The sequence below is a fragment of the Felis catus genome, chromosome C2 (assembly GCF_018350175.1).
Source record: "Felis catus isolate Fca126 chromosome C2, F.catus_Fca126_mat1.0, whole genome shotgun sequence".
Taxonomy (NCBI): domain Eukaryota; kingdom Metazoa; phylum Chordata; class Mammalia; order Carnivora; family Felidae; genus Felis; species Felis catus.
Genome location: NC_058376.1, coordinates 38,541,998 through 38,566,997, shown reverse-complemented (window position 1 = coordinate 38,566,997; position 25,000 = coordinate 38,541,998). Strand labels below are relative to the sequence as shown.

Below are 25,000 nucleotides of genomic sequence, written 5' to 3'. Positions count from 1 at the left end.
GAGGCTTAAACTCAAGAACTGTGAGATCATGACCCGAGCCGAAACCAAGAGCTGGTTTAACTGACTGAGCCACCCAGGTGCCCCAAGATTATTGTCTTTTCTTATGATACACAGATAGAGATTGAATATAAACAACTCTACTATATACTGAGGCACAAAAGTTGTAGAAGTAAAATCTTTTGTTGAGAATGTTTGAAGATTAAAAAAAAATCAACCCATTCCCAAATTTTAAATATGTGAGTTAGATAGCCAGTCATCTTTATTTGTCTGATAATATTTTATGTCTTCACTGATCTTAATACTTCTTGCAAGAAGGGAATGCAAATTTTTTTGCAATGGCAGGTAAGATTGAAGGCCAAAACCTAAAAGTTAGAAGCTTGGAAGAATAGAGTTTCTTGTTAAGAATAATTATTTACGACATGATCCATACACTATGTACAATTACCAGTAAAGTATGTGATCATCTTGACATTTGCAAAAAGTGATTACAGACCATTTTACAATATTGATGGGACATTTTGAATTGTATATCCCATTAAAAAAGACCCATGTTTAGAAATTCATGGATCCTGAAATCAATATTTTTCATCAAAATATGTTTAATTATATAAATTTACAAGATACATACTGGAACTGTACACTAATGAAGGACTGAAGATGAATTTTGAAAATGTAGCAAAACTTGCCTCATTTGGATAAAGTTTAAAATGAATATCTTAAGACTGCTGACATTGCTTCAAAATCTCTTTTTCCATCCTGTTAATATACTTGTCTTTTCTCCTCTATGACTGCTATTAATATAAGACATGGAAAAAGTTTAGATTATACATCATCCCTTACAAGAAATGCTATAGTCAATCCAAAGAGATTAGACAAATTAACAAGCAGGAAGCAAGTTTGTGTCACATTAAAATTTAAACTATTGATATATATATAATGTTCATTCAAACTATGCATGTAGGTTTTTAATATGAGCAGTTTCTATTCATAGCTTTTTGTTTAGTTCTAATTTTAGAAACAAAAAAATACAAGTATATTAATAATTCTCTGCATTGTTCCTAATATACTCATACTCAGTGAAGGCATTCAGTTTTAAAATTCTTTTCTTTTCTCATATATTATGGTTGTAGAACTTAATAATAAAAAGTTGCGACTTGCATTTTGTATTATTTCATTTTTATTTTTATTATTTAATTTTTTTGATAATCCATTTTTTGTACTTTACAAAAGCATCACTTAATCTTGATTTAGGGGAAAAAAACATCTCTTGCCACAGATGATTTGAGAAGCACTGACTGAGCTCCATGAATAAGGTTAGTTTGTCTGTTGTGGTCACTATTGCAGCTCCACATGTAGAACCTTCGTCTGAAAGTTGCAGCAAGGACACCTCAATTCCCTGTGCATGCAACAATAACAGAAACCTGCTCCTCTCCCTTCTACTACCTATAGTAGTTTGATATATGTTGTATCAAATTGTAAAGATAGAGTAAATAAAACACTTACTAATTATTTTGAATCTATAATCTTAGGATCCCTTAGAAACTAAGAATTATAATTAATTTCTTTTGTAATGCCTTCTCTGACATTCTATGCCTTCTATGACATCACATACATAGGTGATATTAGATTAATAATATAATCAATCATATGGCTACTCATAATTAATTAGGCTACTTTGCTCCTTGTTCGCAAACTAGAGATTGATTTTTGGTTGTTTGATCACATCACCAAGCTCAGTCACTTCATCCCTTGCTTGAATACCTTTCAAATATTTTCTTCCTCTCTACTTCCTTACCTCTATTTTCCATTTAGTGTAAATAGCTCTTCAAATATTAAACTTTTTTTTCTCTGTTTAAAAAAAATGTATACCGAGCTCGTGATAAAGCAGGAAACAAAAGACGAAAGTAGAGCTATGGCCATTTTAAAGCAGAATCACAATTATTTGTAGACAATTCAGGGTTGTATAATGAGAAACCTAAAAGGAGTTCAAATACTCCTAGAACCAGTGAGAGTATTTATTGAGGAGGTAATAAACAAAATACAAATGTACATTTTGACTTACTAGATATCTAGTCATTATGTAGAAGGGGACAAAAAAGTCATTAAAGTAGCTTCCAGAATTGAGATACAAGGAATGGCTTCCATTGTGACCTTTTGCCTCTCTTTGTCACATAAACTCAGTGGCAGTTGTGCAGGTGGGAGAGCCCCACATCTCTTTGTTAATATCTTACACCTTAGAGCTTACACTCAACATAAAATAAAGTGAGGCAGGAAGGAGAGAGAACTCTTCTTTTCTTCCTAAGTTTTCTTTCCCTAATGTAGGTCCCTTTTCCCAAAGCCTTTACAGTAGCAACTCAGCCTCCATATTTCATCTTCAACATAGCCATAGCACCCAGGAAAAAATGAGGCTGGACATCATCATTTAAATACATTTTTGTTTTATGAAAAGGCTTTTTTTCGGTATTTACCCATCCACAGCCACTTCCAGTCTAAAGAGAGTACAGTATTTACAATCTCAAATTCCTGTTAAAATGAAATTGCTTAAGATTTCAACGGCAGATTTTTGTTGTTGTTGCTGCAGCATTTGATTTTCCAACATGTCAAAAAACTCAAAATAAACTCTAAGAAGAGTTCCAGCCTGCAAATTTGGACATAGCAGCAGGTGGTCCTCCACAACACATTGGCCTCTAGAGGCATTTAGGCTGGAACTAAAATTGGTTTACATAATTGGTCAAGGTTAGTTCATGATCACACACAAATCCATGATGCAACTGGGATTTAAACTCGGCTTCCTTGACTATCAAGCCTATAAACTTCAACCAACCAACTTCTATCATGTTTGCAAAAGTTCATGAGCTAGGATTTTAAGATACAAAAAAAAAAAAAAAAGAAAGAAAAAAAATAATAAACTTGGTCAGTTCCATAGAAAAGCATAGTTATTGGTCCCTGGGAGATATTTTTATCACAATCCACTATTAGGAAATAGGTTATCCCATCTCATGGCATGCAATTTTCAGCATCAGAAGAAAGGTTGGCTACATGTATTTGAAGGGGCTTTGAAAGTCCAACAGAAGAAAGTTTGTCTTGATATATACTACTACCATTCTTTCTAAAACATAAATGTGAATACTACAGAACATGTAGAACAATTATTCAGCATTTCTCCTTCCCATTTTCCATTTGTACTTCAGTCTACTCACTTCAGTCTAGTCTCAATATAGATAGGCATAAAACCAGGAGACTTAACTCTGACAAACACCCACACTTTGGCACTAAAATAACACTGCCTCCTACACTTCACAGTGCTGCAAAATGCTCATTTACTGCTATTTCCAAAGATTGCTCACGAGAGTCTGCTGGGACTGAAGAAATAATAAACTAAGGAAAATTGAGTGCCTATACTAATTTATAACTCTTCATGCTCACACAGTATAAAACAATACATTAAAATCTTTATTATTTTAAAAGCTATTTCTAAATTGCATTATTCTTTTTGATCGTGGAGAAATGTTACCTGAAGAGGTATGACGGAGGAAAAACACTTGGTTTTTATAAATATGGGAAATATCCAAAATTAATTACAAAAAGCACAAATGAATAACTTGAAAAGTAGATCATATTCCTTAACATTTTAAACCACAATACACTTGACAACTTAGAAGAAATTGATAAATTCCTAGAAACATATAACCTTCCAAAACTGAATAAAGAAGAAATGGATAATTTGAAGAGGCCAATTACTAGTAATGAAATTGAATCAGTAATCAAAAAACTTCCAACAAAGTGAAGTCCAGGACCAGATGGCTTCACAGGTGAATTCTACCAAATATTTAAAGAAGAGTTAATGCTTATTCTTCTCAAACTATTCTAACAAATAAAAAAAGAAGGAAAGCTTCCAAATTTATTCTATGAGGCTGGCACTACCCTGATACCTAAGCCAGACAAAGACAACAAAAAAAAGAAAACTACAGGCCAAGGTTTCTCATAAACATAGATGCAAAAATCCTCAACAAAATATTAGCAAACAAATCCCATAATACATTAAGAAAATCATTCACCACGATCAAGTGGGATTTATTCCAGGGATGCAAGTGTGGTTCAATATTTGCATATCAACCAATGTGATATATCACATTAATAAGAAAAAGCATAAGAACCATATGATCATCTTAGTAGATGTAGAAAAAAAACATTTGACAAAGTACAATATTCATTCATGATAAAAGCTCTCAACAAAGTAGGTTTAGATGGAATGTACTTCAACATAATAAAGGCCATATATGAAAAATCCACAACTAACATCATACTCAATGATAAAAAACTCAGACGTTTTCCTCTAAGATCAGTAATAAGACAAGAATGTCCACTCTTACTACTTGTATTCAACATAGTACTGAACCTCTTAGCAGCAGCAATCACATCAGAGAAAGAAATAAAAAACATAAATACTGGTACCGAAAAAGTAAGTGTCACTATTTGTATATGACATGATACTATATATAGAAAATCCTAAAGACTCCACCAAAAAACCAATAATCTAATAGTTTTTAAATTAGCATCACCATTACTGAATGGCTGTGTTTGTTTTTATGTCTTACTTTTTGGTACTTAGATCAATACTCCCAAGTTTACTTATAAAAAAACTCACTGGGGGAGTCCCTGAGTGGCTCAGTCGATTAAGCTTTGAACTCTTGATCTCAACTCAGGTCTTGATTATAGGGTCCTGAGTTTGAGCCTTGTGTCAGGGTCCATGCCCAGCGTGGGGCCTACCAAAAAGAATTACACACACACACACACACACACACACACACACACACACACACACACACACATTAAAAAGCTCAGTGGGATTAAAAAAAGGCTATTCTAATTAGGGGCATCCAAATAGTAATATTTGAAATAGAGTTTCCTTATTTTTTCTGTACTTTATGTTGAAGTTCTTTTCATAAAAAAGTGATTCTTTCAAGTGAGAAGAATATTCTACATAGACTCCACACACTGAACCTATCGAATGTGAGATTTACTGAATGTAGATGTAAATTATAGTGATTGCTTGCCCCAGCCCCAGTTACACTGCAAAGCACAGTGGAAGGACCTAATGTTAGCTGAACCAATCCATTTCTCTCTACTGGGATTTTGAAACTAGGAGAGACAAATGCAGTTGACTATGTTTTTGAGTACAATAATCTTTACATTTGTTCTAGGGCTAAATTTTCATCAGTCTCAAACTAAAAAAAAAATAATTAGCACCATTTCTACAATGTATTTCATCACAGGTGGGGATATTACTGTCTTAAAGTCTGTCGTAAATTATTAAGAAAACCATAGAATAGGCAAAAACACTAAAAATTAAATAGTAAAACTTTTTTTTTAATGTTTATTCATTTTTAGAGAGGGAGAGGAAGTGGGGGAGAGGCAGAGAGAGAGAGGGATGGAGAATCCAAAGTGGGCTCTGTGCTGACAGCAGAGAGACCAATATGGGGCTTGAACCTACAAACCGTGAGATTATGACCTGAGTCAAAGTTGGATGCTTAATCGACTGAGCCACCCAGGTGCTCCTAAATAGTAAAACTTTTAACACTATGTTTTACCTAAATAGAATTATATTGGCATAAGCCAAAATTATGTAATTGTACAAAGAATTAAATTTATACATTATGGGCAGTATATATTGATACTGTTGTGATTTTCTTGTACTTACTAAGAATTATAATGTCAATGTTATTTTGAAACTTACTTAAAAAATGTTAGGATATCTTACATCTTACATTTTCCATGGTCTGTGAATCAGATCCTGATTCAAAGGCTGTTCAACATAGAGACCATATCAGTATGTCACCAGGAAATTAGTTCTCTGCGCAGTATACCATTACTTCACATATTTGACAAATAATACATAATAGTTTATTTACAACTGTTTCTTTAAATAAATTCATTTTATCCAAATAGTATATTTTCAGTCATGTGTATTTCAAGTGAAATGATTTTTCCCTAGGCTCATGGAGGACATATTTACCAATTATTTTGGAATTTCACCTCCTCAATGATGAGGCTTACTATGAAATAAGTAGAATTGTATTTATCTACCTGTGGAATGCTTGACCCAATACTTTCCCCCTACATCATCCACTATCTCTATATATAGATGGTACATGACAACTTGCTACTTGAGGTCAAAATCCATATTGTATTACGTATTGTATTATGTTCGTAGTTCCAACGCCCAGTATAACTCCTGGGACATCACGGTGTTTCACAGAATAGAACTGCAATTGTGACTTGGGAATTTTTTAAGTATTAAATCTGCTTAGACATTTATAGAACAAGGGCACTTACTTAGTGGAAACCTCCTTTCTTTGATAACTATTAATTCCCCAAATTGAGGATCTGAAATACCACAAAAGATACCAAAGCATTTCCCCAAAACCTGGCTTGTCATTGTTTGCATTTTTTAAATTGCTTTGGGAGATGGAAACAGATGGAAACAGATGACACAATGGTGGTGACTATCCACCTAACCTGACTCTAGCCATCATCCCACTTCTACTGCCATCATCATAAAAAGTGGTATTCCTCAGGTGGTTTATGATCATTTTAATAAATCCTGACTATGTACTGACTCTATATATCTTACTAATATATTAATATACTTATAAAATATGTTCCCAGAAACATATATAATTAGAAGATAAAGGGAATCTAACTTTAACCAAGACAAGCTTTCTTTTGAGTAGTTCTTATTCCACATGGAAAGGACTACTAAAAAATCAATGAGCTACAATAACTATAAACAACCAGGCATAGTACTTATCACACTTTAGTTAGCAAATATTTATTGAATGAATGGTTGGATAAACACACAAGCTAATCACCAGAAGTTAGAATAAAATATTTTGAATATTCTTCTCTTTGTAGGGTTTGCTAAAAAAATGTTAGTGCAATGTACAATAACTAAGAGCACTTAGTTCAGGAATTTGCTCAATCTCAGAGACCTACAACTACCTAATTTATTTGTATTATATTTCACTTTTATTTTAAAACTAAAAGCATTATAAAAAAGTAGTAACATTAGTAAAACCTAGTTTTCTCTAAAATATAATATCTATTATGGAAAGTATGCTAAATTCCAAAATATCCAAGAATTAACATTTCCTGAAAGCATTCAGGCATACATATATGCTTTTGAATGTCCAAGTTACAAATGTTGATGCTATTATAACTTAATCTACCCTATACCAGTAAAATTTATAGTGTATGTGGTTATCTATGTTTCTCTTGAAATTGCTGGACTTAAACTACACTAAACAAATTTAAAAAGTATATTATGTACAACTGAAGATTTTGCTTATGCTTAATGAAAATTTCCAATAATGGCATTGCCGTTAGCAGATTAAGTGAAAGGAAATTGTTTCTTTACAAATATCTATTAGCACAGAGTTTAATATATATATTAAATTTGAGGAATATAACATTGAAAAAATTAATATGTTTTGGAAACAATACTATTACTTATTTCTCCCCAAAAGAAATAATTCTATTCAAGGTAGTTGTGAGTATAAAGTGATGCAAAGTTTTCCATAGAAATTGTCTTTACTGAAAACTGGATAAGAAGAACTTTGTGCATGATAAGTAGCGATGGTTACTTCCTGCATATCCTCCCAGATATATGTGTTTCTTTTCCTGCTCTTTGCTCTGAGAGAGTAAACTACCCAGGATCCCTTGACTTATGGATTCCATTTGGTCGCAGACCATGGAAAGCATTGTCAAGGTATCAGAAGGTTGGAAGAAACAGAGATCAATTGACATATTTCTATAGGCCACCCTTCCAAACCAGTTATAGCTTCTAATCAGAAGCTTCCTCTCACAGTCATAGCTTTTGCTTTTTCATCACCCTTTCAGGCCCAACGGTAGGCTGGTTTCTTACCATTGCTAGCTCCTGGGTGCTGTATTATCTTGACCAGTTCCTTTACATATGCCTATACCTATCTGTAAATAGTGTGCTCATTCTTTATTACCTCCACTATAATTTTTTTTAATAGTAACTTGGTTCATATTCATTTAATATGCATGCATTTGCTAGAAAATCTGCTAATGCATATGAAATGACTGTGGTATGATGGAGTTGAAATATGAAATAAAGTGTGCTCAGGAGATCTACTAATAAGAAGGTGATTTGGTGGGGGGCGGGGGGGGGGTGCGCCTGGGTGGCTCAGTCGGTTAAGTGACTAACTTCGGCTCAGGTCATGATCTCACAGTTCGTGGTTTCAAGCCCCACGGCGGGATCTGTGCTGACATCTCAGAACCTGGAGCCTGCTTCCGATTCTGTGTCTTCCTCTCTCTCTGCTCCTCCCCCTGCTTGCAGCCTGCCTCTCTCTCTCTCTCAAAAATAAACAAACATTAAAAAATTAAAAAAAAAAAGAAGTTGACTTGGGAGTAAAGACCTAAAAGAAGTGATAATTTCCACAGGAAATTAAGAAAAAAAAAACCCACAATAAAATGAAGTCCTTACCAGAATGATCCAGCATAAAGTGAATTAGGCTCATCCCAAGAAAACTCAGGCTCATCATTGTCTTGTCATTTACTACTCAAGTTATTCAAATCTGCATATATAAAATGGGACCTTGTACATAAAACGGGACTGCCCACTGTACAGGGTTGTTGTGAATACAGTGAGAAAATGTAAACCTAAAGGTTTTTTAAAAATTTGTATTGTGTACCTTTAAGTTGTCATCATTAATTCCATGTCTTTATTGTAACTTATACATATTATTTGAAAAAAAATATTTTAAGAAAGCAAAAAGAAGGCTAATGTTGGCCACTTTAATAACTGCGTTACTGAGTTAATTTTTAATATTTTAAAGTCTGTCACATTGATGGAAACCAGTCGTGGGTATAGACACTGTCAGGTGGTACTGGTTGGCATGGAGCCAGGATATCTTGTGCTTTCATTTGAGGTTCATCTCATTTTTCTTCTCCTTATCACTCCTTGTTCTAAGACACCTTATTCATGTTCTTTCTCTCCCACTGCCCCCAATATTAATGTAAAATTATCGGCAGAATAATTAGATAATTAACACCAGTGATTTTTGGTTACGCCGTTAGTAAAATTTTATTTTCATTCCTTTAGTTACGAAATTTCCTTCAGGAAATATTTGAGAATCATTCAAACATAATTGAAAAAAAGCAAAGTTACTGTGAAGAGAAATATCACAAAAAGTTGTGTGTTTTACATTTTTATATAAAACAAATACAAGCACATAGAGATATGTCTGTTTAATGCATACACTATGCACCCCTGGAGATGTTTGTCCAAGGTATTTTTTGTCAATAATAGGAAGGAATTGAAGTGTTTTTTCCTGAGCATTAAGTGATCAGATTGTAGTACTTCAATTGTTTTTTTTTCCCCCCACACCTGCAGAGAAACAGACGCAATGATCTAATTGATTTTTTCATTTCCATTGCCAAATGCCACACAGCATTCCTGTGGTGTGTCAATGAACAACAATCCCTATTCTCTCTGTCTCCTTATACCCACTCTATTCCAAATGCTTACCTACTATTAATAACAGATGTGGTAAGATTTGTGCAAAAAGAAAGAGAAGAAGGACATACATAGCAAGTGAATGAATGAGCTATGTCTAGTCTCGGTCGCTCTGACCCATTAGAACCTGTAAAACATCCTATTGAGTTTTATTTTCTATTTAGATCTGCAGGTTCTTAAGTGTTATAGAAAAAAGGCTTCATATAGCAACTATGCAGAAATGAAATGGAATTGTAATGAAATATTTACTTCATAGGTTAATGATTTTTGGTGTTCAGATACACAGAAAGTAGACAGGGAAATTGTTTAAAATGCAGTTCTGATCCAAACACTGGAACATCTGATTTGGTCACGTATCGATGAACCCCTTTTATTGCTCTGCTAATTGGGGTCAGAAGCAAGATTAGAAGCCAGATCTGACTCCTGTGTCTGATGCAATGTTCCCATTAAAGCTATGCAACTTACACAGCAAAAATTTGTTTATTTAATATTCAATACATTTTCCCGATGACCTAGGGTTGTCTCCGTTGGAAAATACATATTCTACTAGCTGAGGCTGAAATTGCATGAGGTCTATTATGGCATCTAAAGAGTGAATCAACATCTAGGACTGTGCTTTTCAAAATAGTAACCACTAGCCACACATGCCTGTTGAGTACTTGAAATGTGGCTAGTGTGACTGAGAAACTAAATTTTGATTTTATTTAATTTTTATTTAACTTAAATTTAAATATTCACATGTGGCTACTGGCTACAGAATTTTGTTCTGCAAAGATATAGAACATTGTCCTTGTTATGGAAAATTCTCTTGGGCAGTGCTGACTATAATTCATCCCTCTGTCTTACTCTATGTGTGTCTTCAACATTTTGAAAGGAACTCCTGCTCTTTAACTAAAAGGCAGCTGCCAATAACAATGGTAGAGGCCACTTGCGTTATACTTAACCCGACCTGGTGCCAGGTGCCTTTGTTCTCAGGGGCATTCTGGTGAAAACTGACACAGAGGTCATACCTGGATTCAAATGTCTTCACTACTCATCATTTGCTGAATGTCTGTGGACAATTTTCCTTGAGAGTTTGATCCTTAGTTCTCCACTTGTAAATGAGGAGGCTACTGATCATATTAAATGTGCGCAAGGTGGCAAAAGCCCGAGTTTTTATTGCTGAATTCACTGCTTTCCCCCTTTTTTTACCTGAATGAGAAATCTTATGATATTAGTTTCACCTTAGCCAATTCCCCCCCGCCCCCCCCCCCCCCCCCCCACCGCCACACACACACACCTATCTCCATCTGAGAAGAGATTTCCTGAATATTCACATTTAACCTCCCTTACAGAGACTACCAGGAACAGGCTTCAGCTTAATTCTCCTTTAGCTGACAAACAACTGTCCACTCACAGCGTGTTTTTTTTAGCTAATAATTCCAAGTAAACAAGAAAGTTTTCCCAGTTTGAACTGGGCCAATGGGCTGCCATCCTGAGTTCTTTGTTCAACCCTCATAGGCTGGAAGGACCCTTCCAGACCTGTGTCTTCAGGTAGCATGAAAAACTTCTCGGAACATGTTTTGGGGCTCATAGCAGCAGTGACAATGTCAATGAGAAGCATTTGTTCCATTCTTCTGGGCCACTTGCCCTCTTTCCTTTTCTCCCTTCCTTCTCAATAACCTATGTCAGTACAAAAACCTAAGTTTAGGGATACAGAACTTTTGTGAAAATTTACTTGCTTAAACCCAAAACTTTTCAACTTCAGCTGCATTTCTTAAAGTTTATTTTGAGAGACAGAGAGAAAGAGAGAGAGAGCAGGGGAAGGGGAGAGAGAGAGAGAATCCCAAGCAGGCTCTGCACTCTCAGCGCAGAGCCCTATGCGGGGCTCAATGCAGTGCTCCATCCCACCAATGGTGAGATCATGACCTGAGCAGGAATCAGTCAGGGCTTAACCAACTGAGCATTCAGGCGCCCCAACCTCAGCTGCATTTTAAAAGCACCTGAGACACAATTAAAACGCTGTGATACTGTATACCCTTCAAAACTTCTGTTTTGAAAGCTCCTGAAAACAATAGGCAACACAATATGAGACAGAAATAAGCACAGAATTAAGGAGGGAGCCTTTATGTAACAGTAGCAGCCACCTGCAAAAGGTGGTGCAATCAGAGACACAGACAATCACTCATTTTTTCTATTGTTCTCCTGAGCAGTTGTCACTTGCACAGCATGTGTGTGTTACTCCAGTCATGCTAACCCATGCTCAGCTTCTGTACTTAGGCTCTGGCACAATGTAGCATGTTTGTTTGCTCAAGATAAGCTTTAGGACTGAAGTGAGGCGGGTAAATGTGGATAAAAAGATGATGTGGGACAAACCGTGATTTGGCATCGTCAAAAAATGCTTTCATTTTCAAACTCTTGCATTTGATGGACATCACTGTCAAAGATCCCTTCCACTGAGACATCACAAAGGAACTGAACCAATGACTTGTGAGGGAACACACGTTAGACTGCCATTCATGAAAGGGTATTTTATGCACAACTTTCTGTTATTCTGTTGCAACAGATTTTTAAAACCATAATAGAGTTAGAATTAGAAACAATCTAATATCAAAACTAGAAACTGGCTATACTACATTCACACACATACACACACGGAGGCTTTTTTCAACATGACTCTAAGCTATCATAGCAATTGGTAAAGAAAAAAATAAAATAAAGCAAGTTCACACTACAACAACTCATATGATCAGATATTGTGATTTTATGGCAATAAGATGCAGGAATACGTTGCTATATATCTCAAATATAACATGATGGATTTTTTTCTCACCATAATTATCCCTCAGGAAAAAGGGGTTGCCTTGTTTCTAAGTCTTTGCATTTCTTGTATTACAAGCTCTTTTTTTTTTTTTCAACAAGATCCTAACACATTAGCTTGAAATACCCTGAATCAATTCTGGTTTTAGATGTTCTATAAAGGATAACTTATAGAATCACTGTAAGAGGAAGCAAAGACATTTTGTATAGATTTTGTTTTTGTGCCTGAGGATTTGACCTCACCACTGTAGATGTCACTGTAAACATGACTCTCAAAAATCTCCTTAAAAAGCAGGACAATATGTTGGTACATCGTGGAGGTCATTATTATACTCCTGCAGGATGAATGAACAACAAAAAATTGTTCTGGTGTCATAAAAAATCATAGTTGTTTCTTGGGACAAATTTCTCATTGATAACATCCTACACTTTGAAAAAGCACTGCTAAGTAAGATGATTTCCTTAAATGCCAGGATGGAAAAGCAATGTCCCTAAATGAATATATGTTTTTCTTTTAGTTTAAATATGCACACATAATCAGATCAACAAATTAAATAGTTTTAAGTATATATTTCATTGTTCCATGATTATCTTTAAAGGACTGTGGCCCCCAAAACATTTTCTCTTGCTTTATACCATTGAGAAAACAAGAGATTTTTCTTAAAATTGATGTCACCTTATATTTGGGCATATATGTTTAAATACTTATTTACAAATACTTGCAAGCAACTAATATTAAAAGCAAAAAGAGTTTGTTGAATCTCTGTGTGATTCTTATATATTTTCTTTTTTAACCAACGTGACTTCATTCTTTGAAAAGCAACAGAGATCACTGGTTTTAAACAGCAATCACAAATTCCTCCAAACACCGTAAAGGAGCAAAGAAAAGTAAGCACTGACACATTTTTTTCAAGGAGATGTGCCATCACTACACCAAAAGCACTAGTAGATTTAAAACCAAATATAAAGCTTACATAATATTAGCATGATAAAACTTAGATATATTTTTTACTAAGAACCAGTGAAATCAAAAGTCTTTAAGATTCATTTTCACTTATACAACATTCATTCCGATTGAATATACTTGAGATACAAGCTACTTTTTGTGGTTTTATTTATGAAATTGTAAAATAATTAATTCACAAAATCAAATTTTTACTCTTGAATAATATACTTTCTTTAAGCTTTAAACTATCGCATTATATATTTCTCATATTTATCAAATTGCAAAGAGATATTTTATAGTCTCATAAAATCTGTTAAAAACTTCTAAATGGGATAAAAGAGTCCTTAATAAGAAGCATTAAATAATCAATAATATTAATAGGAATTAAAATTGTATTAATACTGCTATAGTGACTGTTTAGCAGATGAAGGCTTTAAAATTCATTTTCAGACTCTCTAAAATATTCTTAAAGTACCAAAACAAAACAAAACAAACAAAAAAAAAAACCCAAAAGAAATGTCTACTTCTACAAGTCCCTGTTAAACATGAATGATTTCACATCAAACACTCTTAATCAAAACATGAGAAATATAAATATGGAGTCAACACATTGGCTTTAAGTCTGGTCAATATTTAACTCACAATCTTTAAATGACAATATTAACTTTAAATCTCACATGACTGTGAGACATTTAGCCCCTTCCTTGTGCTCCTATGAAAATATGGCCTTTAGTGATATCTGCTGCATTTGTCTTTTAAATAGCAAAATAAAACAATAAATAAAAACTCTTTCTAAGTAATATACTTCTATAGAAATGCTAGCCTGACCTTCTGTGATACTTAACTTTATGTGACAACTAATTAATTAGACCACAGTACCCAGATATTTGGTCAAATGCCAATCTGGATATTGCTGTGAAGGTATATTTAGATGAGATTACATTGAAGTCAGTACACTTTGAGTAAAGCAGATTAGCCTGCATAATGTGGTCTTGTTCAATCAGTTGAAACCTTAAGAGGAAACATGTGAGTCCCTGGAAGAAGGGGTTTTTTCTCCAGACCGCCTTAAGACTTGAGCTGCAATATTGACTCTTCCCTGGTCTCCAGTCTGCTGACCTGCCTTGCATATTTCAGGCTTGCTAGCCTCCACAATCACTGGAGCCAGTTTTTTTAGTCTCACTCTTCCTCTCTCACTCTCCAACTCTCTCTGTCTCTCTGTCTCTGTCCTTCTCTCTCTGTAGATAGCTATAATGTCTCTATGCATCTATGTATCTATCAAGATAGAGAATACTTGTCCCCTAACAATGTACTCTAAAATATATTTTGTTCATGTGTTTATTGTCTGTCCCCTACTGAACCGTACGTCCCTATAAGGGCAGATATTTTATCTGTTTGTTCACTAACTCTAATGCCTTTTACAAAGGAAACCTCAAAAAAAATTGAGTCAATAAATTCGATTTTTAGCCAATCTTTCATTATATATTAAAGTTGAAAATAATTAAAATTTTCATTTTAAATTTGGAGTACATCAAAGAGAAAAACTACAGTGAGGTAAAAAACATAGTGAATTTCTATCTTAGGGGGAATGGGCACATTTATTGGACTAATTTGACTACACTTTAATCATTAAAATGGAGCTGATTTCAAATTTTCTTACTGTTATCTACACAGATTCATAAGAAATCCAGATATTTAGACCATGTTGAAGAGCTGATATATAGATATTTATATTCTATATAATTTAAATAATCTAAAGCAACAGCTTCTTATTTTTGTTATAGTTCATGAACTCGTTTCCCCCCAATGTCACCCCAGCACTTATAATAATGGATGAAGGCTTGGAAATTCAGTGTATAATTTTAGTTGTTTGCTTGAATTAAATATTATGAATTTCATTACTTTCCAAAAAAGTTTAATCAAAACCTATCATCCAATTAGGAGCCCAGTTAATTAATGAAGTCTAACTCAACTTGAAGTAAATACAGCTTTTTAATTTCAGTTTATTTTGAAACATGCAGATACTTAAATTTATTATGGGAATGGTTTCTACAATTCTTACTTTCAAGCCCATTCATAAGAATAATGTCACAAAACTTTTCAAAATCATACAGCATCTTGTAAATATATTAAACTAAGGTTAATTAAAAAAATCATATTACCTAGAGTGAGGAAAAAGCATTTAATCTATACAGAAGGCAATTACAAGAATGAAGGAATATGATATCTAGAGAGAATATAATGGTTAAGAGAAGGCATAAAATGATTTTTGAAATAGAACTGTAACTGTTTATTTTATTAAAAAGTTGACATAGGTTATCTTTAGTGTTTATGACTTGCAAACTAAAGTATTTAATATTTAACATGTTTAAATACAAGCAGCGGCAGTTTTGTAATCAAAACGAATAATTTGAATCATCTTAGAAAAATAAATTCATTATAATTAGGATATTTCAGAATATGATTAAAACATTTAAAAGAAAATGTATTCACCTTTCTTGTCATCAAAGTACAGAGTCTGTTGAGCTGGATTTGACCACTGGAGGGAGGTGTTATCATTTTGATCAACCCTGCAGGTCAAAATCGCAGTTCCACCTTCAACAACCGTTACATTCTGTGTTAGTGGAAACTGCCCTTGGCTGCCTAAAAGGGGATTAAAGAAAATGTTGATTAAATGAGAGTTATAAAATGATTAACTTCCCAAGAACTATGTTGGACTTCTTACTCCAAATAAAATTTAAACCAACCAAACAACAATATAACTATATATTACAAAAAGACAGAAAAAAAATAATTGAAAGTCCTTAATTAGAGGACAAGACTCCTTCATATTCCCTTATATGTTCCAGAAAACCTTCTTTTCTTCCTAGGCACACATGAAGATTTATATGCAAATAGTAACATGATTGTCATTAATTTCCTTTGGCCTTGCATTAATAATATGGAATGGTTCTAGTCATCTTTGAAGATAAGGCACTGGAATAATTTTGGCTGAATTGAACTCTCTAATGCAGGAGAGGAAACACATAAGACACTTCCCTGGTAGCTTTTATAATCCTGAATAAAGTCTATGAAATATGGATACTGGAACTTTAGATTCAATTTCTGATAACATAAAAAAAAAAGAATCCTATTTTATCAGAGCTTCTTGTAGATGCAGCTGTTTTTAGAAACACAAAATGTGTTGGGGAAAACAATGTAAGTATTTTTCAAGAAGTGTTCATCTTGTGGAATATCCATCAAAATCTTAAAGGGATTAACTTAGGAGAAGTGATAATATTCTCCTTTGTTCCTTTTTCTTGTTTTCTGATTTCCCCAATGAATATATATTTCTTTTATAATCAAGAAAAAAACCTGTATTTCAAATGACGCTTTGTTCCTTTTTCTTGTTTCCTGATTTCCCCAATGAATATATTTCTTTTATAATCAAGAAAAAAAAAACATATTTCAAATGACCCTTGTCAAATCAGATCAGTAGAATATAATCAAGTTTTCTATCTTCCTAAGTATCATACTAATTTATTAAGATAATTCATATAATAACTTTACTTAGTAAGAACACTTCTAATAGTTAAAACAAAACTCATGCACGTGGAAACATAATACATAAATTTCACTCTAGTAAGATGATCTGGAGATGAGCTCTGCCAAATCCAGTAACAATTATCAACATGGGTAGAAAATGACTTTCCAGAGCCAGGTTAAAATACTATTATGTGAGCAAGGTAGTTCATTAAGTCAAGGATAATTTACATATGCAAGAACATTATGATGACTTAATCACACCCATGAAATATATTTCTCTTTTCTTCTTTCGTTTTGTAATGATTCTATCATTACTACAAGCACCACTTGAGGTTATGCTGGAGCTATTGGCATAAAGGATCTTATTACCAAGAAGCCTGTTGATTGGCACCATAAGAGACAGAAGAGCCTGAAGGGGAAAATTTCTTTCCAGACCTAAGTGACACAAGCACAGAGGTTCATGACCATGTTATATAATTAAGCCTATCAAGTATAAAATCTGATATCAGTAGCTTTGTCTTCTCAATGCCAACCTCTTAGAGTCACTATGGCAACTCCCCAGGATATCTCCCTGTAATCTTTAGGGTGGAGTTTTTAAATTGAGGTTAGGAGATGTCTGGAATAAATTCTTTGATAGTTGACTTAAAAGTCAACAGGAGCCAGAGTGGGATGTGTTTTGCCTTCAGCTCAGAGGTGACCTCTAGCAGGGAAACGTGGAGAACTATCAATCTTGTGAAGTGAGGTGAGGCGAAAACCACATAAGAGAAAACATGAGCTAAAACAGAAAGAAGGAATAATTACCAGAGTTATCAGATGAGCAGCTCATAAATATGAAGCTCAGAATGATTTTAAGATATTTTGCTCAAATTCCCAGGCATTGATGTAACACATAAATTGAACAAGCTGGGGGAGGTGGGATTCTTTAAGTAGTAAAAAGCACACAGCTGCTAATAAGAATACACAGTTCACCCCAGATAACAATTTGACTATCAACTGGTACATAAATAATATCGTCTGCTTCTTTAAAGAAGTGGAAAAAGAGCAGTGATGCTTGCAATAATTTCATCCACTACATTTGCAAAATAATTTTCAAAACATCCCCATAAGAAAATCTTATCCTTCTCATTTCACAGATGGGTAAACTGACACTGGGAGGTTAAGTGATTTTCCATGGTGAAACAAAGTCAATGAACCATTTGGAGTTTGTTCTGAAAGTTGAGAATTTTATTCTTATTTTTCCAAAGGGCTGCTGAGCCATAGTAACTTTGTCACTATTTGCTTAAGTGTGAATTAGACAACAACAACAAAATAAATGAGTAAACCCTTTGACAATGAAATTTCCAATTCCATACCTAGCCGAGCTATGCCCTCATAAATTTCAGTTATAACATTAAAATCAAATAACAGAGGATGTCAATAGCAAGTGCTCTTAAATATCCTATCCTATTCAAAACTTACTTTGGGCAATAATTTCCTTAGTAAATCTTTCCTTACTGGCCTATAGAAGAAAGAAAGTAATAATTGTTAGGGTCTTCTACATGCCAGGTACTGTACATACACTAGTATACCTACACCTGTCCTTTCAGGTAGGAGATTAGGACAGCTTCCCTCCATCTTCTCCCCACATAGATTCTGACTTTAAAGTATTACGACTTCTGTTCCCTGGGACCTGCAGCCTAAAATCCCTGCAGTCAAATAATTTAGTTTTTCCCAATAGAGAGCAAACTCATGTGGAGAATCTACTAATCTTAAATACCCTTAGGATATGTGGTTTCCAAAATCAATTCAAAAGCCAGTTTTGTAGGCAGTCAAACTTCTTCTCAAGCTTTGAATTGCCTTTTACTTCTGGTTATAACCTGGAGAGAGCATCAGGTTAACTGCTACTTTTCTCTTTTAACTCCTTGTGGCTCAAGTTTGTCATTTAATCCCATTTCAGAGAGTCTTTCCAAAGAAGTTAACAATTTTCCCAATTAGAAAAATTAGTGTGTTACCAAATTAAGGATTCATTTGCAATGCAATCATCAGACAAATATTTTGGAGGACCTACTACATGCCTTGCCTTGTATGAATCAACATCTGAAAGATGCAGAGGAAGAGAAACTTGCTAAGGAGACTGCAGAGTTCAGAAACTCTGGGAGAGGGTGTGATAGCAAGGGAGAAGGCAGTGTAGGTGTGGTATATAACTCGTTATTTTTTTCCTATCTGTGAGAATTTGTGAGATGCTTTGGTCATACCATTTGGGGCCTTACTGTAAAATTATCCTTTCTCTGGCCGAGCTCAGCACCATCCTAGATTTCAGAGGAGTTATTCTTATCAAACAAGTTTATGATCATCTTTAAAGGAAACAAACTTCCAATTTAGAATTGTAGAAGCTGGCTATTTTTCTATTTTTCCAGGCAGCTAATGTCCTTCATTTTCCTCCTCCCCTCCTTGTATTTATTCCCTTTCATTATTTGCATAAATATCAGTCTCCTTTACTTGTTCCCAGGCTAATTAAAGGGCAGGTGATGAGGTTGTCTTCCTTATCTTTGAATCAGCTGCATTGCTTAACATTCTGTATTGTGAGTTGGAACTCCTAGTGGGTGCTCATTGTCCAAAATGAAGCATCTTTGCAGGGTAGAGGCTGGCATTTGTAGGGGAACTTGTGACAGTAGAATGACCAGAATAACTCAAGTCTGTAGCATTTGTTCATGGTCAAAATGGAGGGGCAGAAGGAGAGACTGATTCTTCACCAAGAAAAAATATATATATATGGAAAATTTAAATTTCAAAACCCTTACTAGTAGAATATCTTAAGACAGTTTTTATGAAGTTCTAATTGAAAATCACGAGAAGTGTACATAAGATATAACAGATTGTGGTCTAGAACAGACACATCTAATACCATTGTCAGCCCCCAAAGTGAAACATAAAAAGACAGACCATGCCAAATTTATGCTCCAGAAGGGGAAAAGCATAAAAGATAATAACTTTTCTTGAATATGAAGTATAATAAGCCCTAACTAAGCCCTTTTAGGTCGACAGACCTCTGAAATGGAAATATTTTACCTTCCCTTCCTGGTCCAAGTTCCCTTGCATCAACATCCATTTTAACAGTACCCTTCCTCTATCATCTCATCCTCCACAAGCACTAAGCCAATGGTAAATATAAGAAAAATAAAGCTAAGCTTATCTGAGCCTTCACAATATTCTAGGCACTATTCTAAGTGCATTTCTTCTATTAGTGATTTACGTTTCATGCCAACCTTGTTGTTATCTCTGCCTTGAAGATGTGGGAACTGATGCAAAGAGAGTATAAATAATGTGCCCACAGCCACACAGCTAGAAAGCACAGCAGCTAGGTTTTGAACTCTTGCACTTTGTCTTCAAACCTCATGTGCTTGACCAAAAAAATGCTTTGAAAATAAAGTGAACTTAATTCTGACTAACTTATAAAACAAGCATAGAGTTTGGAGTCAAACAATTCAAAGCTGCATGTAGAACTTTTATATCTTTTTTTTTCATTAATTTTTATTTGAGGGAAAGAGAGAGAGAGAAAACACACAAGTGGGGAAGAGTGGCAGAGGGATAGAAAATCTCAAGAGAAAATCTGAAGCAGGCCCCATGCCCAGCAGAGAGCCTGATATGGGGCTCGATCCCAAGACTGTGAGATCATGACCAGAGCTGACATCAAGAGTCAGATGTTCAATCCACTGAGCCATCCATGTGTCCCCTTTTACATCTAATTTAAATAATCGAAGGAACACTTGAAATTCAAGTAAAAGTTGTGATATGCTAGAGCTGAGTCATAAACAGCTCAGGAGAGTCAACTCTTCTCTCTTTTGCTAAATGACATGCCTTTGTAGCTGGAAATGGACCACACTGAGAATCTTTTCACTATGGAAATTGGCAAACAACTCAAGTCAGTGTTTTTTCCCACAGAGCCAGGTGTTAAACATTTATAGAACACCACTGGAAAAGCTACCTTTGATGTCTCTTGTTGGGAGTATTGCATACATATATAGCATAAATAAAGTTTTTATTTCTTTCTGAAAACCAATGAACTCTTTCTAATGTAATACAGTTCATTTTTGAAGTTCTTTTCTTCGAATTCTGAGTATCTTCAGTCTTTCCCCCCCTTTATCCTCACATCATTTTCCAAGAGGCCTTTTCTCCTCCCACCCACCAGTATTCAATAAAAGTCCCTTAAATGATCTTTTTTCCTCTATTCTGTAGAACTAATACTCTTCATAGTCTGCCAAGTTTATTTCTAACCAGTATCAGTGATTGAAAACCATTTAGGTTAGTTTCAGTAGTTAAATGGAAACAATTTGCTAATTTATTGCTGTGAAAGACACTTTAATGAAGAGCAATTATTCAATAGCCTGCAAAGATGGCTCTTTTGACCCTGTCTTTAAATAGCAGACAGAGAAGCTGCCATTATTCCTTCCATGTTTCCATTTCTCACGTACTTAGAGAAAAACGGTTCAAACCTTTCCCTGTCTAGATTAGGAATTACCAAACTCAAAATCAAATGAACTGAGTCTTGACTCTTGTTGGCCTCAGTTGACCTCAGTTAGTTATGGGCTGTCCTTGCTTCACACATTTCAAGAATGCTTTCATTGACTGACCACCAAGAACCTAGCACACTGTCAATAGTACATAAAGAAGCAAATTCTAAGTTAATGGCCACCTGGACCTTGCTGACAGGCTGTGATGTGCCATTACCGTGGAGAGGCAAAGCAGCAAAGGGAGATCTTTGAAGCCAGCAGTATTGTTGAAAGAGAGCAGACAGGCAAAGATGCATGTTTGAACACTGATCCCAAAACACGGCTCTGCTTCCAAAAACGGCATCATTCAAGCCTTGCTATCTCTTGAATGGATGATGAGTGAAGGCAATGGTTTTCTCCATCTCTCTCCCTGCACTAAAGATTAAATGTGGGCCACAACAGTGGATCAGTGCACATTGTGCATGAGTGCTTACTTACCAAGAGCAATAATCACCTGAGATATATCTAGACAGACAGGCAGAGGTTGAGTCTCTGCACATCTGAGAGGGAGTGAGTTACAGTCAGTGATTTTTCAGGGTAAATGATCAAATTTTGTGGGCTATTTAACAGGAACTGAGGACCTTCATTATTTTTCTTCCTGAAAATGAGCACAACTTTCTCAAAGGAAGAACCAGCTTTAACAACAGTGAAGGAGAACAAATAAAAACAAGATGTGAAGAGAATTTAAGAAATAGTTTTTCAATAGGGAAGCATGAACTTCTCATGAGATAAGCAATGTCACCTATTTTGATCCTTCATTTTAGAAAATATTTATACTTAATGAAAACTGTCAATGAAGCCTACAAAATCATTTAATTAAGTAGAGTTATCGGCATCTGAATCAAATGGCATGCATAATGTTTTGGCTTGTTTTTAAATATTTTTGTGTCCTCTCTAAAACTGCATTTTATTTTTAAGTTTATAAAAAAAAGTTTGAGAGACAGAGAGCACGTACAGGGGAGGGGTAGAGAGAAAATCCTAAGCAGGCTCCATGCCTTCAGTGCAGAACTGGAGAGGGGCTCGATTCCACAAACCAGGAGATCGCCACCTGAGCTGAGATCAAGAGTCGGGCGCTTAACCGATTGAGTCACCCAGGTGCTCCCAGAACCTCATTTGAAATGCAAAATACTGGTTTCATATTAAGGTTCTCATATTTGGGTTATGAAAAGCAGAAGGGCCAAATGGATCAGTAGATACACAATATGCTAAAGGATCTGAAATACAAGAAATGACAGGAATAGGCAATTTATTTTTAACTGAAATACAAAGGCACCTTACTATGCTTTAGGTCTTTCCCTCAACTCTTCCCAGCTTTGTATTTCTCTGCCTCCCCACTCCATCTCTTCTGTTCAATCAACAGGTCTGAGATTTATACAAAGAACCTGAATCTTAGAAAGTTCAAGATCATTCTTATTGCTTAGAGTCTAAAAATATATCTAAATGCACACACAGCATGCTATTACTTCCACTAAATTACTGAAGGCATTCTAAACAAATAACCTTCTAATGTGAAAGTTGTGGCTCAGTAGTTGTGTGTACTGAAACACATATTGCATACTAAAGCCTATTGGATTGAAAAGCACAAATGCTATTAATGCAAGCTTAAAATTCTCAAGAGAAGTGCAATAAATGCTCTATCATGTGAGAAAGGAAATTGGAGGAAAGATTAAGACTGATAACTAAGTGCAAAATGTTTCCACTTTTGGAATGTTCCTCTGTTCCCATGAATATTTAGAATTCTCTAGTAATTTTCCCATGATTTCATTCTAGCACTTAGGTTTGTTCTGAAAAACTTTAAGTATTTCTGTTTTCCTAGGTTACCACATCATTTATTTTTCTTTGACTCTATCCTTTCAGGATTCAGCTTGCCTTATAGGGATAACACCTGGTATCCACCTTCTGTGCCACCCTCTGCCCAGCCACTATGGAGCATGGCCATCAGTCTGGTACTGCTTGCCAGTTTCCATAGAGACAGGAAGCACTTTGGAGACCTGTGTTCCATTGCAACTGCCAGACCAAGGCAGGAAAGAAACAAAGCTGGCGGGCAGTGGGTCTTGCAAGGCCAGGAAGGTTGGAAGGGCTTTCTCTTTCTGATATCGGAGCATAACAGTGCCAAATTGGCAGGTTCAACAGTTACAATCCTGTAGACCAGATTCTGGTGTTCACTGTGGCCATTGTGAGCGACCCATTCTGCTCCCAACTCCTGGAGCAGAATCTCTGTGTACTCAAAGTTTGGCCCAGGGCCTTTGTTGGCTTCTGATCCATGACAAAAGGCTCTTTCAGATTTACAGTGGCTCCCACAGCTCCTGACCCAGAGAATCATAATTCTCCTGTAGAAATTTCACCTCTCTTTCCCTTTTCTAGAATGTGATAATAGGTTTTCCTGGACATTCATAGCAAACCAGGAAACCGATGGGATTACCATTGGATTGTTTCCAATTAACCTACACAGTGACTGTGAGTGGGTGACCCAGTTAACTACATAACATCATATCAAAACTAGTTACTATTTGCTGTGTCTATGATAGGATTTATAATTAAGAGTCAATTCTTGATTATCAGAATCAGGGCTTGTTCTGAAGAAATGTATAATGTAGGTGAAATATAACATCAGTGCCTTTCCCTACATTTCAAAATGTTTTTGTGAGATTGTATACTTCAGCCTTCTGTATTATAAATATTCCCAGCAGTTATTTTTTTCTACCAAAAGTAGATTTCTTAAATTTCTTCCATTAATTTTATATTACTTAGCCATATCACAAAATCTATATTTTCCTTAATTTACAGAATTCTAAGTTTAAGATAATATTTACAATATCCTGGGAAATGCTATTTTATAGCTGCTTTATGTCCTTGCTTACTGGTTGTATTGCTTTAGTATGTTTTAAAACATTATGTGATTTTTAGGGGCCCCTGGGTGGCTCAGTAGGTTAAGCGTCCGACTTTGGCTTAGGTCATGATCTCACGGTTCCTGAGTTGGAGCCCTGCATCAGGCTCTGTGCTGACAGCTCAGAGCCTTGAGTCTGCTTCAGAATCTGTGTCTCCCTCTCTCTGCCCCTCCCACATGCATTCTCTGTCTGTCTCTCAAAAATAAATAAAACATTAACATTTTTTAACATTATCTGATTTTTTAAAAATATGCCCAACATTTTAAAAACTTATGTTTGTACAAAATCAGATCTTTTCATTCTTTGCTTCCTTTCTGCCTCTTATTCTGCAAAAATGCATAATAAACAAAATGTTGTTAACATATTAAGGACTTAGTATACCAGACTAAATAAAAATATATCGGGTTCTGCAACTGAAGTAGTTTTTGAAATAAAGGCTTTAAAATATATTTGTTTTCATTAATTTATCTATATTTAACTTATCTACTAGAGTGTTTTGAGTTTTCTCAAAAAGCAAACAGTAATTTATTGAATGGACATGATAGTTTTTCAAGGAAAAAAATGAACTTGATGAATTGTTCACATTTATTTCCTTAAAGCTGTTTTTCTTCCTATACATATATATCTTCAAGTATTGTAATGTGGAAAAATAGAAAGCAAAGGAAATAATTTTAAAATGAAAAGGAAACTGTACATATTACAAAGCATTATAAAAGAATAAGAGAAATTTAGAATTATTTTTATAACTTCATACAGGCTTACTTGGTAATTATCA

The 25,000-nt window shown here is 34.8% G+C and overlaps 1 protein-coding gene across 3 annotated transcripts in view; it reads right to left on the bottom strand.

Moving 5' to 3' along the window:
* CADM2 (cell adhesion molecule 2) overlaps positions 1-25,000 on the bottom strand; it is a 1,068,777-nt gene that overhangs the window by 253,679 nt on the left and 790,098 nt on the right. For all 3 annotated transcript variants that reach the window (XM_019839555.3, XM_019839556.3, XM_003991537.6), the window contains one exon: positions 15,777-15,926. In XM_019839555.3, coding sequence (XP_019695114.1) covers positions 15,777-15,926 — 150 coding nt within the window. The remainder of the gene's footprint in view (positions 1-15,776; positions 15,927-25,000) is intronic.